Genomic DNA, 12,831 nt, shown 5'->3' with positions numbered 1-12,831 from the left:
TCCTGGCACCACGATGCAAGATTCTTCACTTCATCCATGTAGGCCGTCTCATCGTTGTTGGAGATGGCACCCAACACCACTGTGTCGTCAGCAAACTTCACAATGGTGTTGGAGCCATGGGTGGCCACACAGTCTGAAGTGTAGAGGGAGTAGAGCAGTGGCGAGAGGACACATCCCTGAGGTGCTCCTGTGTTGATGGTGATGCTGTTGGAGAAGCACCTGCCCACCCTCACCACCTGAGTTCTGCCAGTGAGGAAGTTCAACACCCATGCACACAGACGGCTGTTAAGTCCCAGATCCCTCAGCTTTGTGAACAGTCTGCAGGGCACTATTGTGTTAAACGCTGAACTGTAATCAACAAACAGCATTCGCACATAGTTACCCTGTTTCTTGTCCACATGGCTGAGAGTGGTGTGTAGGACGTGGGCGATGACGGAGACACTTGAGAAAGAGTTTATCAATGCAATTACCCCAGAGAGATTGGTTTGTGAGTTTTGGAGAAAAAGTAACACATCATCTGCATAAAGGCTGATTTTATGTTCTACATTCTTACATTTTATGCCCTTAATTGTTGTAGCCTTTCTAATTCCTGCTGCTAGTGGCTCAATAAAAATTGCAAACAGTGAAGGGGAGAGTGGGCATCCCTGTCTGGTGCCCCTCAGGAGACAGAAGCTGGAGGATGTTTGTTTGGTCATTTGTTCTGACACAAGCTGTTGGGGAATTATATAATATTTTTAACCAGTTTTATAGCTTGAGGGAAATACAGGGTCTTTGCCTGGTTTTAGTAAGAGACTGATATTTGCAGAGTTCATATTTGGTGGTAGTCTACCATTTTCTTTGATTTCCTGCAACATCCTGTGAAAAACTGGTGCCAGAATCGCCCAGAATTCTTTGTAAAAATCTATTGGAAAGCCGTCTGGACCTGGAGCCTTATTATTGGGCATACTTATCAGAGCTTCCTGGAGTTCACCTGGCATCAGTGACGAATCCAGTGCCATTGCTTGGGTGTCTAATAATTTTGAAAGAGTTATGTTGTCGAGAAATTGATCGATTTCATTTTTAGATGGGTTTATTTGTGGTGTATATAAAGTTTAATAGAAATCCCTAAAAAATATGTTTATTTTTTTAAGATCATATATTGTATTCCCAGATAAATCTTTAACAGCACATATAGTTGTTTTTTCTTTATTGATTTTTAACTGGTTAGCAAGAAATTGTCCGGATTTGTTATCGTGTTCATAATTTTGCAGGCAAAGTATTTGTACTAAGATTTTCGTCTTTTTATTAATAATTTCTTTTAATTCTAGTTTTGTTTTGCGTATTTTGTTTAATATTTCTTGATCTTGGTGTGACACATAGGCTTTTTCTAAGAATTTGATGTTTTTTGATGTTTTTTTTTCTAGTTCCTGAATATTTTTGTTTTCTTATTTCTTCTTATGTGATGAGAAAGAAATTATTTTACCTCTCATCATGGCTTTCCCTGCTTCCCAGAGGACAGATGCTGATGTTCCAGGAATGTCATTAAAGCCTAAATATAGAGTCCATTTTTTTAAAAAGTATTTGATAAACTCTTCGTCTTTGAGCAGTGATATATTAAATCTCCAGTTTTTACTTGGTTAGTATTATTCTTCTGTATTAGTGTTAAAGATACAGGAGCATGATCGCTGACAGCTATAGGATGAATCTCAGTGTCTGAAATGTTACTCAGCAATGAGCTTGTGAAGAGAAAATTATTTAGAAGATAAAGAAACTCACAACTCAGATATCTATTTTTTACATGCGCATGGGCAGTCAACGATCCGATCTGCTTTGCACTGATGTGCACAACAGATGAGACACAGAAAAAGCACCCAGGGCATCCTGAACGTCCTTTATTTATACTTAAAGCAAGTCTCCACAGCAGTAGGAGTGTCATGTATGGAACTCCTTAAAAGGAGAAAGAGAGGGGGAGTGCCAGTCTGTCCGTTTAAAACCGGATGTCACCACATTCCTTTTACACATATGGCTTCAATTTCTCTCTCCCTGTGTTGGCTCCAATTCACAACCTCTTCTTCCTTTAAATGAAGCTACAACTTAAGCATAATCACAAAATTAAAAATCTTTCATCAGAGCTACTGAACAGAAAATAATCCAGACGAGGTTTTTTTTTTTTTTTTGCACTCGTTTTTATTCATTTTCAAATTAAACCGTAAGTCTTTTTTGTAGATGGAATCTTATTTAATGCAACCACAAACCCAAACTCAAAGGGGTCTGGTGATGCCAACCTGTATGGATTGTTGCTAAAACAGTATGCAGTCAGAAGGAAAACAAACGTCTTCTTTCAGCCAGTCAGAGCTGTGCTCGCTGTCCAAGCCTTTTTGTTTCAATCACAAAAACTGGGCCAATCCTGGGACAAAAATCAAACACTGCAAAAGCCAAAAAAGAAAAGGTTAAAAACTGTATTTGGTGACTAATCATGTTTGATTCACCCCCCAAGTTTGGGAGCGGTTCTGTGGGCCGTAATGTGAATATTTAAGAAATTGGACAATGTTTCTGTTCAGGCATGATGCAAGGTAGTGCTCCTCCAGTCTGCTTTGTAGGCCATTTTGGAAGCAGCAGTCAGGTGAACAGCAGATGTAATTCCATTTTTCGATCTCCAGGCCATCTTTGAAGAAAAGCATGAATGGTGTGATGCCGAAAAGCATGAATGATGTGATGCCGACTCCATGGTTAAGTCGGTGGCGCCGCACCGACTTAACCTTTTTAACCTTAAAAAAGATGGCGCCGGTGCATGTGGCTTGCTGTCTATCACTGCCAGTGTTGGTTGTTTGTTTTGATTTTATTGACTATTGTAATAAATGCCAACTCTCTCTTGGTGTATGATCGCCTAACCGTACTGGATCTCCGACCTTCTGCCAAAGGCTGGGCAAAGTGGAACCAAGCTGGACATAAAACTTTGCCCCCGCTAATATCGGAGATCCCGGCTCACCTGTGCCGTGTTCCAGATCCACCACTCCGGCAAAAGTGCTGACGCCGGGGTCAAAGGGCTGGCTTCCTGGTGAAGCTGAAAGCTTCTTTAAGGTATTCTCTTAAGCCCTTATCCAGAAAACAAGGAGCGGTGCCAAACTTCTGTTTCTCTCGGCGATCGTTGGAACCTGTCTGTACCTGGCTGGTACCTGTCATCTGCCTGGATGGGATGTTCCAGTCCCGCCGGCGTGGTGTGAATCTGCGGAACCTGCGGCCTCTGTGTCGGGCTTCTAGGACGGCTAGTGACGGGGATCCGCCGCTTACCGCCAGGATTGGCCTGGTAAATGCTAGGTCCCTAGCGAACAAAACGTTTATCCTGAAGGATTTCTACACATCCCGAGGACTGGATTTTCTCTGTGTGTGCAAGACGTGGCTGAGCGCTGGGGAGTGCAGCCTCTTCTCAGATCTTCTACCTGGCGATTGCTGTTATTCTAATTCCCCACGTATGTTGGGCCGAGGAGGAGAAATAGCTACGATCTTTAAAAGTCATTTTAAATGTAAGAAGCTATCAACCCCGTCGTTCACCAGCTTTGAACTGTCTGTTTGAGTTGGGCTGCTCTCACACAGTGTTGTGTGCGGTGGTTTATCGGCCTCCAAAATACAATAAGGACTTTGTGTTGACTTTGCTGACTTCTTGGCTGAATTCCTGCCAAAATATGATCGTGTTCATATTGTTGGGGATTTTAATATTCACGACTGTTGTCCTGATATGCCCATGGCGAAGGGCTTTTTAAACCTTATTGATTCGTTTAATCTGGTGCAATGTGTGACAGGTCCCACACGTGAACGTGGACACACACTTGATCTTGTTTTATATCATGGCTTTTCTGTTTTTAACATAGATTTGTGATGCTGTGTTTTATGACCACAGTCCTGTGATGTTTGAAGTTCCTCTTGCCTGTGCCTCAGTTAAACCTCACGCTGCTGTTCAGCACTGTCGTGTTTTAACTCCTCCACTGCTGAACACTTTTCATCAAGTCTCTCCTTGTGCTCGTGACCTCTCAGTCTCTGTTTCCTCCTCTGCTGTCTTTGACAGGTTTGAGCATGTGACTCTTTCCGTTTTAAAGGAGACTGTTGGTCGTTTTAAGTCTGTAGGGTCTCCAAATGATGCCGTCCCTCCTCAACTTTTAAAAGAGGTGTTACCTACAGTTGGTCCTTTGGTTCTTGAGCTGGTAAACCATAGTCTGACTGTCGTCAGGTGTCGTCCCTAAAGATTTTAAACATGCAGTAGTCAAACCCCTGATTAAAAAACCTGCTCTGGATCCTACGGTTCTTGCAAATTACAGGCCTATCTCCAAACTACCTTTTCTTTCCAAAATTCTTGAAAAGGTAGTTTACAGCCAAATAATGGCCTTCCTGGAAAAGCAAAATGTGTTAGAGGTTTTCCAATCTGGTTTTAAAGCCTTTCATAGCACTGAATCAGCCCTTTTAAAAGTTTTTAATGACATATTTTTAGCGACTGATGCTGGGGACTGTGTTGTTCTTGTGCTTTTAGATTTGACAGCTGCGTTTGATACCGTGGATTATGCCATTTTATTCTCTCGTTTGGAGCACTGGGTGGGCATTAGGGGCACAGCACTGGAGTGGTTCAGGTCCTACTTGGCGGGGCGAACTTTTTTGTGTCAGCCTCGGTGACTATGTGTCGTCCTCCGCTCCCCTCTTGTGTGGTGTCCCACAGGGCTCAGTTCTAGGCCCCCTCCTCTTCTCTTTATATCTGCTTCCTCTTGGTTCTGTACTGAGAAAGCACGGCATTCCTTTCCACTTTTATGCTGATGACTGTCAGATCTATGTCCCTCTAAAGAAAAAAGGCAGATACCTCACACAGCCATTACTTCAGTGTCTCGATGACATTAGGGCTTGGATGTCTGTTAACTTTTTAAAATTCAATGATAAAAAGACCGAGGTGATGGTTTTTGGCAGCCCCACTTAGACCCCCAATGTGTATGTAAATTCCCTGGCACAGTATGTTAAGCCAACTGTCACAAACCTGGGGGTCAAAGTGGACTGTGAACTGAAGCTTGACAGTCAAATTAAGGCAGTGGTAAAATCTAGCTTCTTTCACCTCAGGCAGCTGGCAAAAATAAAGCCAATTCTTTCACGGCAGCACTTTGAGACAGTGATCCACACCTTTGTTAGCACTCGGCTGGATTACTGTAATGCACTTTATATTGGGGTGAGCACATCATATATTAGTCATCTACAGAGGGTGCAAAATGCCGCAACTCGTCTTTTAACTGGCACTCGAAAGTTTGAGCACATTTCCCCTGTTGTAGCTTCACGTCACTGGCTGCCCATTTCTTTTAGGATTCATTTTAAAATTCTTTTATTTACTTTTAAAGCTCTCCATGGCCTAGCTCCATCTTATCTCTCTGAGCTGCTACAGCCTTATACACCCACCCGCTCTCTCAGGTCAGCTGATCAGCTGCTCCTGAAGATACCCAGGACTGGGCGTAAACTTAGAGGAGATCGTGCTTTTGCTGTAGCAGCTCCAAACTGTGGAACGAGCTTCCTTTAGAGATTAGACAGGCCACTTCTTTATCTGTTTTTAAGTCACTCTTGAAAACCCACCTCTTTACCCTGACCTTTGACACCACGTGAGATGTTGGTTTTTATTTTTATTTTAGTTGTTTTTAGGTGATTCGATGCTGTTTTATCTTGTTTTTGTTTTAATATAGGGCTGTTTTAATTTTATGTTTTATTTATTTATTTCGCTGCTTTCTGTTATTCTATTGTTTTAACTTATTTTCTGTACAGCACTTTGTTCCTGTGCTGGGTATTTTAAAGTGCTTTATAAATAAAATTGGATTGGATTGGATGGGGCCAGGTAAGCAGCCAGAGACAGCTCCATAAGGAGTGGGTTAGCTAAGCCAGTTTTGTCGGTGCTGTCCAACGTCATGTACTGTTCATAGCTGGGTACAGTGATGCAGGTAGACAGAGGTTTGCCACATGATGCACTTAGCTCTCAGACAAAGTTTGGGAACATAGGAAGGCAGTTTTTAGATATTGCGGGGTCCAGTTGGAGGAAAAAGCCTGTGAACCGCGACAGCTTCTGAGCTGGCAGAGGAGAGGGCTAGTCCACCTGCAGCTTCTTAGCTGCACAGTGAATCAGGGGCTGACTGCCGAAGCAGTGGCGGCACATTGGGGCTGTGCACACGTCATCACAGATAATCTGCCTTAAAGGCGTGAATAAAGGTTTCCTCAGCCAGGACACGTGAGGGCATGATATCCCATAGCACGTGTGTTGTACCGAGTGTATTGACTGAAAAGGAACTACTTCAACCTTTGGTTTAAAACTAGTGTTAATAGAGGAAATTTGAAGGTTGAGTTTGTTCCACGACTGCATTTCACTCACTGCCTCTGTTTGTATCTCTGTCACTGCAGGACCAACATGGAGCAAGAAGTCAGCGCTCTCAGGAGGCCGACAAACCTCACAGAAGAAAGGAAGAGAAAACATACAGTTGTGACTTGTGTGGAAAGTCTTTTCACTGTTCGGGAAACTTAGAAAGACACCAACTCATACACAGTGGAGTTAAAACGCACAGCTGTGAGTTGTGTGGAAAGTCTTTTAACCGTCCTGGAAACTTAAAAACTCACCAACTCGTCCACAGCGGAGTTAAAGCCTACAGCTGTGAGTTGTGTGGAAAGTCTTTTAACCGTCCTGGAAACTTAAAAAAACACCAACTCGTCCACAGTGGAGTTAAAGCGTACAGCTGTGACTTGTGTGGAAAGTCTTATACCCAGTCTGGAAATTTAAAAAAACACCAACTCGTCCACAGTAGAGTTAAAGCGCACAGCTGTGACTTGTGTGGAAAGTCTTATACCCAGTCTGGAAATTTAAAAAAACACCAACTCATGCACAGTGGAGTTAAAACGCACAGCTGTGAGTTGTGTGGAAAGTCTTTTAACCGTCCTGGAAACTTAAAAACTCACCAACTCGTCCACCGTGGAGTTAAACCATACAGCTGTGAGTTGTGTGGAAAGTCTTTTAACCGTCCTGGAAACTTAAAAACTCACCAACTCGTCCACAGTGGAGTTAAAGCGTACAGCTGTGACTTGTGTGGAAAGTCTTTTACCCACCCTGCAAGCTTAAAAACACACCAAGTCGTCCACAGTGGAGTTAAAGCGTACAGCTGTCACATTTGTGGAAAAACTTTCCGCTGGCTAGTCAGCCGAAACAATCACCTACGCATTCACACCAAAAATAATGTTTACTGCTGTGATCAGTGTGGTAAAGCTTTTGTGATATACAAAAACTTACAACAGCACATGTTTACCCACACTGAGGAGAGACCTTATAAATGTGACCTGTGTGAGAAGACTTTTAAATCTCCACATTACCTCAAATCACACCAAAAGATTCACAGCAGAGAGAAACTCTAAAAGTGCAGTTACTGTGAGGTATGTATTTTTCTTTTAACAGTTTTACAATTTTATATGAATGAAGTTTAATTTCAAAGCTTAAAAGTTTTAAAAGCTCCTCCCCTTTCTCTCTATCTAACATTCACACTCCAATGGATGCATCGGAGAGCAGGTTGGAGTCAGTATCTTGTGGGATGCAGAGTAGAGCATCCAGGGGTTTAATCACCAGTCTTCCCATTAAGTAGATTACCTACAAATGAAGACTTAATGTTGCCCAGTAAGCTGAGTGTTGAAATGTAAACAGTAAGATATAATTGGACACTGGCACAGATACTCCTTATTTCAGGCGCCATTAAAAATAAAAATGTTGAGAGAATTCCCTGACTTCCACTGTGTTTGTGTCTTTGTTTAGAAGCAGAGCGACACAGATGGATCCAGTTCTCAACCCTGTCGTCACTGTGGTAGTGGAAAGAGTTTCTCTGTGACTTTTGTGAAAAAACTTTCAATCATCAAGAGAACCTAAACAACATCAACTCAGACACACTGGAGACAAAACGAACTACTGCAAAGAATGTGGGAGAGGCTTCCCTAAACCAAGTGAATTAAACCAAAATTAACTCTGTCACATGGGGTCAAAAACCATCTCTCCTTCACCACTGCGGATCATCTTAAAGTGCATGGAAGAGTCCACACAGGAGAGAAACCATACAAATGCAGAAACTGGGAGAAAAGTGTCTCGCTGTCAGGACGTCGTAACAAACATGAACGTACATACATGGAGGGGAAACTACAGCTGTGACCAGTGTGACAAATCAAAACATTTCACACCCATTGATTTTGAAAACCTTCAATATGAACTAAAGCCATCAACAGGATGTGAAACGACCACTGATGTGACTTTATATCCAAGAAAAAGATAAAAAAGTCAAGCTGATCTGGGTCTGGGCTGTACTTTGGTGTATTACCACCTTAAACAGTTTGATCTTTTTGTGGTTTCATTGACTCAGTTATGTCAGATTTCCTCTCTGTCCTGGTCTGGATGCTCATCTGTAAAGAAGTAAAACTCGGATGGTTCAGTGGTCTCTAGCAGCTGATTAGTGAGCCAGCACTTCTGTGTATCATGCAGTTGTGCTTCTTTTCCTCTTGTGTCGACTCAGCTCAGTTACTTGGTTAGAGGGTTCCACATATACAAGAATCCTTCCTGGAATCGTTTTTTGGTATGAGGTGTTCTTGGGAAGACGTCACACCACCACCACTGTGTCAGGCTGTTCCTGTGATCTTCTTTTAATGCCACGTGTAACGGGACTCAAATCTCTCGAAAAACTACAGCTTCCGTCTCATTTACCAACAAACATCATCCAGATGTTTGTTGTTAGATGTGAGATGAGCCTTTCTGTTGTTGAATCTCTCCCCCCATTGAATCTCTTATTGCTGAATCATGACCTCTGACCTTATCTAAGCTAAGTAAGGCCTGCAGGTCTTTAGATGATGATCTGGGTTCTTCAGTGACCTCCTGGATTAGTCATCGATGCACTCTTGCAGTATTTCTAGTCAGCCACTTGCTCCTGGGAGGCTTGAGTACTCTTCCATTTTTCCTGTAGTGTGGATAATGGCTCGTAGTTCGCTTGAGTCCCAAAGCCTTAGAAATGACTCTGTAACCTTTTCATACTGATGTCAGTGACTTTGTTTCTCTGCTGTTTCTTTTGATCGTATCATGATGTGCTGCTGTGTGAGGTCTTTCAGCCGGCTTCCATACATGGTCAGGTTGTTTTTCATACTTTTTTACCCTTAACAAATGAAACCATTTACAGACTATTTTCCACTGACCCAGGTAACCTTTGTCATATTTCTTTCCTTTTTGATCATCTGAAACATTCAAATGTTGAGTCCTTCAGGTGTAACCTTGACTGTTTTCCCAGTTGCAGCTTGCAGCTAGGCTTAATCCTTCCTTTTTATACTACTGCTTAGCCACAACCAGCTGTGACAATGTTTATGGCTGGTTTGGTTAAAGTGCCAGTTTAGTAAATAGGAGAGGGCTCTCAATGCCAGCAGTGCATAAAAACGTGAGTTCTCTGTCATTGCTCACTTTCTGTAAGAATGTCATGGCCCTGGGTCTTTTGACCCAGCGTTTTGTGTTTTCTATTATTGTGATGTATTTTGGTTCTGGTTTTCTCTTTCTTTGGGTTTTGGTTCTGTTCTTCCCCAGTTTAGTATTTAGGCTTTTCTGCCTGTGTATTCCTGTGTCAAGTCCGGATTTCTTAGTCTGTGTCTTTGCATGTGTGAGTTCTTGTTTTATTTTGTAGGTCTGTGTCTCTCGTCAGTGTTTCTAGTTTCACTCCCCTTGTCTCCCAGCCGTGCCTCCGTCTGTTTCAGGTCTGTTTTTTGTTTAGCTTTTCCCAGTTTAGGTTACTCCCTGGGGTCCGTTCTTCGTACCTCGCCTTTGTAAGTTAGCTGGATTTGATTGTTGACGATTTCGCGTGATCCTGGATCGTTCGGTTCTCCGAAGCTCATCCGGGACTTGCTGTCATAGCAACAGATCCGTAAGCGTAAACCTGCTCGGGAGCAGGTTTACTTTATGTAAACAGGATTAGATCGTGGCCACTCAGGTATGTCCGCTTCATTTATACGAAAGCAACAGCGACATTTTACCACTGTTTCACCATAAATAAATAACATCAATGTAACTAAAGATAATGCAGTACTTGATCCTTTTATTGATTTCACACAGATACATACAGGTCATTTCCTAAAAAAAGGGAAATGTACTATTAATCATTCTATTTCATGTATGTGATTATTTCAGATGTAATTCATATTTTAGAGTAGTAATTGTAAATTACTTCGTGTAATCAAGATGAGAGACCACGGCTATAAAAGCGAAGGTGGATTTGGGAAGTCTGTCGCAGCCATGTCCTGTCCGTATACGCGAGCCACCCATTGCGGAAGGTGCAAGATTGATAAGGAGAGTCCTCAGAATTCAGCGTATATTGCGGGATAGACAGGATCCTTTAGCTCAGCGCGACAGTGTGCTCATAGAGAGATATCGATTTTCCCGTGAGGGTATTATTTACTTAACCAACTTGTTGACGAGGGGGTGCAGGACCACCACCTGTCTTTTTTTGCTCTGCCCCTTTTCTTGGTTGCTGTTATAAACAAACAAACAGATTATTTCAGGGTCTCTTTCCAAGAGACGACAAGCAATATAAGTGATAAATATTACCATTCTGTAGAATATTCTAATATTTCACTTTTACTTGTTCCCATGTTCTAGTGGGTCCTGTCGCTGCTCTAATGTGAAAGAGGATATAATGTAATATAATATAATATAATATAATATTAATATGATAAATCTACCCTACCGCCTACTGGTGTTGGCCAGACGGGCCGATGGCGCGATATGGCAGCCTGGCTTCTGTCAGTCTGCCCCAGGGCAGCTGTGGCTACAACTGTAGCTGCCTCCACCAGTGTGTGAATGTGAGAGTGAATGAATAGTGGCATTGTAAAGCGCTTTGGGTGCCTTGAAAAGCGCTATATAAATCCAATTTATTATTAATATTATTAAATTACTTACGAGTTTAATTTGTCAGCAACTTTCTGCCAGCCCTCTCTCCTTGCTTTTGCAGCCTTTGCAGTGTTCCCTTGCGTTTTAATTAAACTCTGAAACTCCTGAAATCCCTCAATCAAGAGTTCTTGCTCTGCTGCTGAAAAATACTGAGCGCGCTCCTTCGACATTTTCGCCGACCAATCAAAGGGTTGCCGATCAATGTTTCTACTATCGATGCGTAGCCCCTTTTAAGCCACCCAGTGATCTCACGTTACTTCATCCAGCTGTACTAATTGTCAACAACAGGTGTGTTCGGAGAACCGGAATAGCGAGCTCAAAGTTAGCGCAATGATTTGATCTTGGATATAGTAAGCGAGGTACGAAGAACGGACCCCTGTTCTGTTTTTTCCCACCCTCGCCTTTGTTTATTATCTCACTGTCAATAAAGCTTCCTCACCTCAGTTGTGCTGCATCCTGGGTCCTTTAATATCTTACACCTGGCTCGCGTCGCGAACCCTGACAAAGAAAGCATGTTATCCTCAGGCAGAGCTGCAGACGATCAAGAATCCATAACTACTGGATGGTGGACGTTTCTCTAAGCAGACAGTCAGTTCTTGGGATGCCAGCTGGATGTAGTTTCACAACCTTTAACTTAATCTCTGTGTGTTTTTGACATCTTATGCTCTGGTTTAACTTTCAAACAACCTGATTAATGAAAGCACATCAAATAACTCCTGTTTGTCATCAGCGGTGGCTTTAGGATCATCCTCACCTGCTCATGGTTGCAGTTGTTTATCGGTTGAATTGGCATTTACTTTATAGTGTGATAAGATGTTAATAAGCGTATAAAGCTGTAAAGCCTCTTGAGTGACTTAAATCGCCTTTCTTCCTCAGTGTGATGCTCAATGTGAACTGCAGGTCGTCTTGATGATGTCTATATGCCTTAACGCATTGAGTTTCTTCAATATCATTGGTTAATTAGATATTTAGATTGATAAGCAGCCAAAATTGTGGACCTACTAAAGTGACCAGTGAGTATACAGTCTGGTTATCATCATGTTTAACTTTGTTCACATGCACTGATGAATGAACAGCTGATGGCTGTAGCATAACACCCACTGTAGAAAACAGTATTCGTAATCAGGAAACATTAAATGCTGAGTGTTTCCTCCCCACTACAGTTGTGATATATCTTCAGGTGTCAGAACTTCTCACAGTCCTTCAATCATTCCACCAAAACACTGATGCTGAAATACCTGACACATCCCTGTACAGCACAAACCCCCCATAACCATCTAAATTAAGATTTTCTTGTAATAAAAGTAGTAAAGGGAAGAAACTTTCAACACTAGAACAGGAGGGGTCCTTTTCACATCGGACTAAAACAGCAGCTGTAATTTGTATTTACTCAAATGACTTCAGGTCTGCACAGACCTCCCCTCACCACCTCCTGAGTACCCAGGAGAACACCAAGGCGTTCGTATATAAAAGCCACTTCACCAATAACTGGTTTCAGCTTTTACCTTGTGACAGGAATGTTCTTTCACCTCAAAATGACTTGATACAAATCATGAGACACATGTTTGACAGATTACACAATAATTTTATAAGCAAATTGACATTTTAAAATATTGTAATACTATCATATGTGAGAAATAATTCCTAGAATAAAGACTGAGCTGCTTAAGACTGAAATCATTGCTTTTGTGTTTTGTGTAATGCTCTCAAAGTTACTCAGAGTTCTCTATGAAAATTATTTATTCAAGCTTTGTATCCCATTATGCATTACATCTAAGGAAGAAAATGGAAAGGTTCGAGTAATGCCAAAAAAAACCTCTCTTTTGCTGATGATGTATTGTTCCATACCTCAGATTTCATATACAGAGAGTAGGGTGCAGTGAAGGATTTTTCCTGTCCGCAAA

General features: G+C 42.0%; 1 protein-coding gene across 1 annotated transcript in view; it reads left to right on the top strand.

Moving 5' to 3' along the window:
- LOC308385585 (uncharacterized protein) overlaps positions 1–12,618 on the top strand; it is a 28,999-nt gene extending 16,381 nt beyond the window's left edge. Inside the window, exons 3-4 of the mRNA XM_080864606.1 lie at positions 6,388–7,404; positions 7,778–12,618. Of these exons, the coding sequence (XP_080720732.1) occupies positions 6,388–7,386 (999 nt within the window). The 3' untranslated portion in view covers positions 7,387–7,404; positions 7,778–12,618. The remainder of the gene's footprint in view (positions 1–6,387; positions 7,405–7,777) is intronic.
- The last annotated feature ends 213 nt before the right edge of the window (positions 12,619–12,831 follow it).

This window comes from Rhamphochromis sp. 'chilingali' (genome assembly GCF_963969265.1).
Source record: "Rhamphochromis sp. 'chilingali' genome assembly, chromosome: 18".
In the NCBI taxonomy this organism is placed as follows: domain Eukaryota; kingdom Metazoa; phylum Chordata; class Actinopteri; order Cichliformes; family Cichlidae; genus Rhamphochromis; species Rhamphochromis sp. 'chilingali'.
Note: the sequence above shows the minus strand (reverse complement) of the source record. Positions and strands in the feature narration are given on the sequence as shown.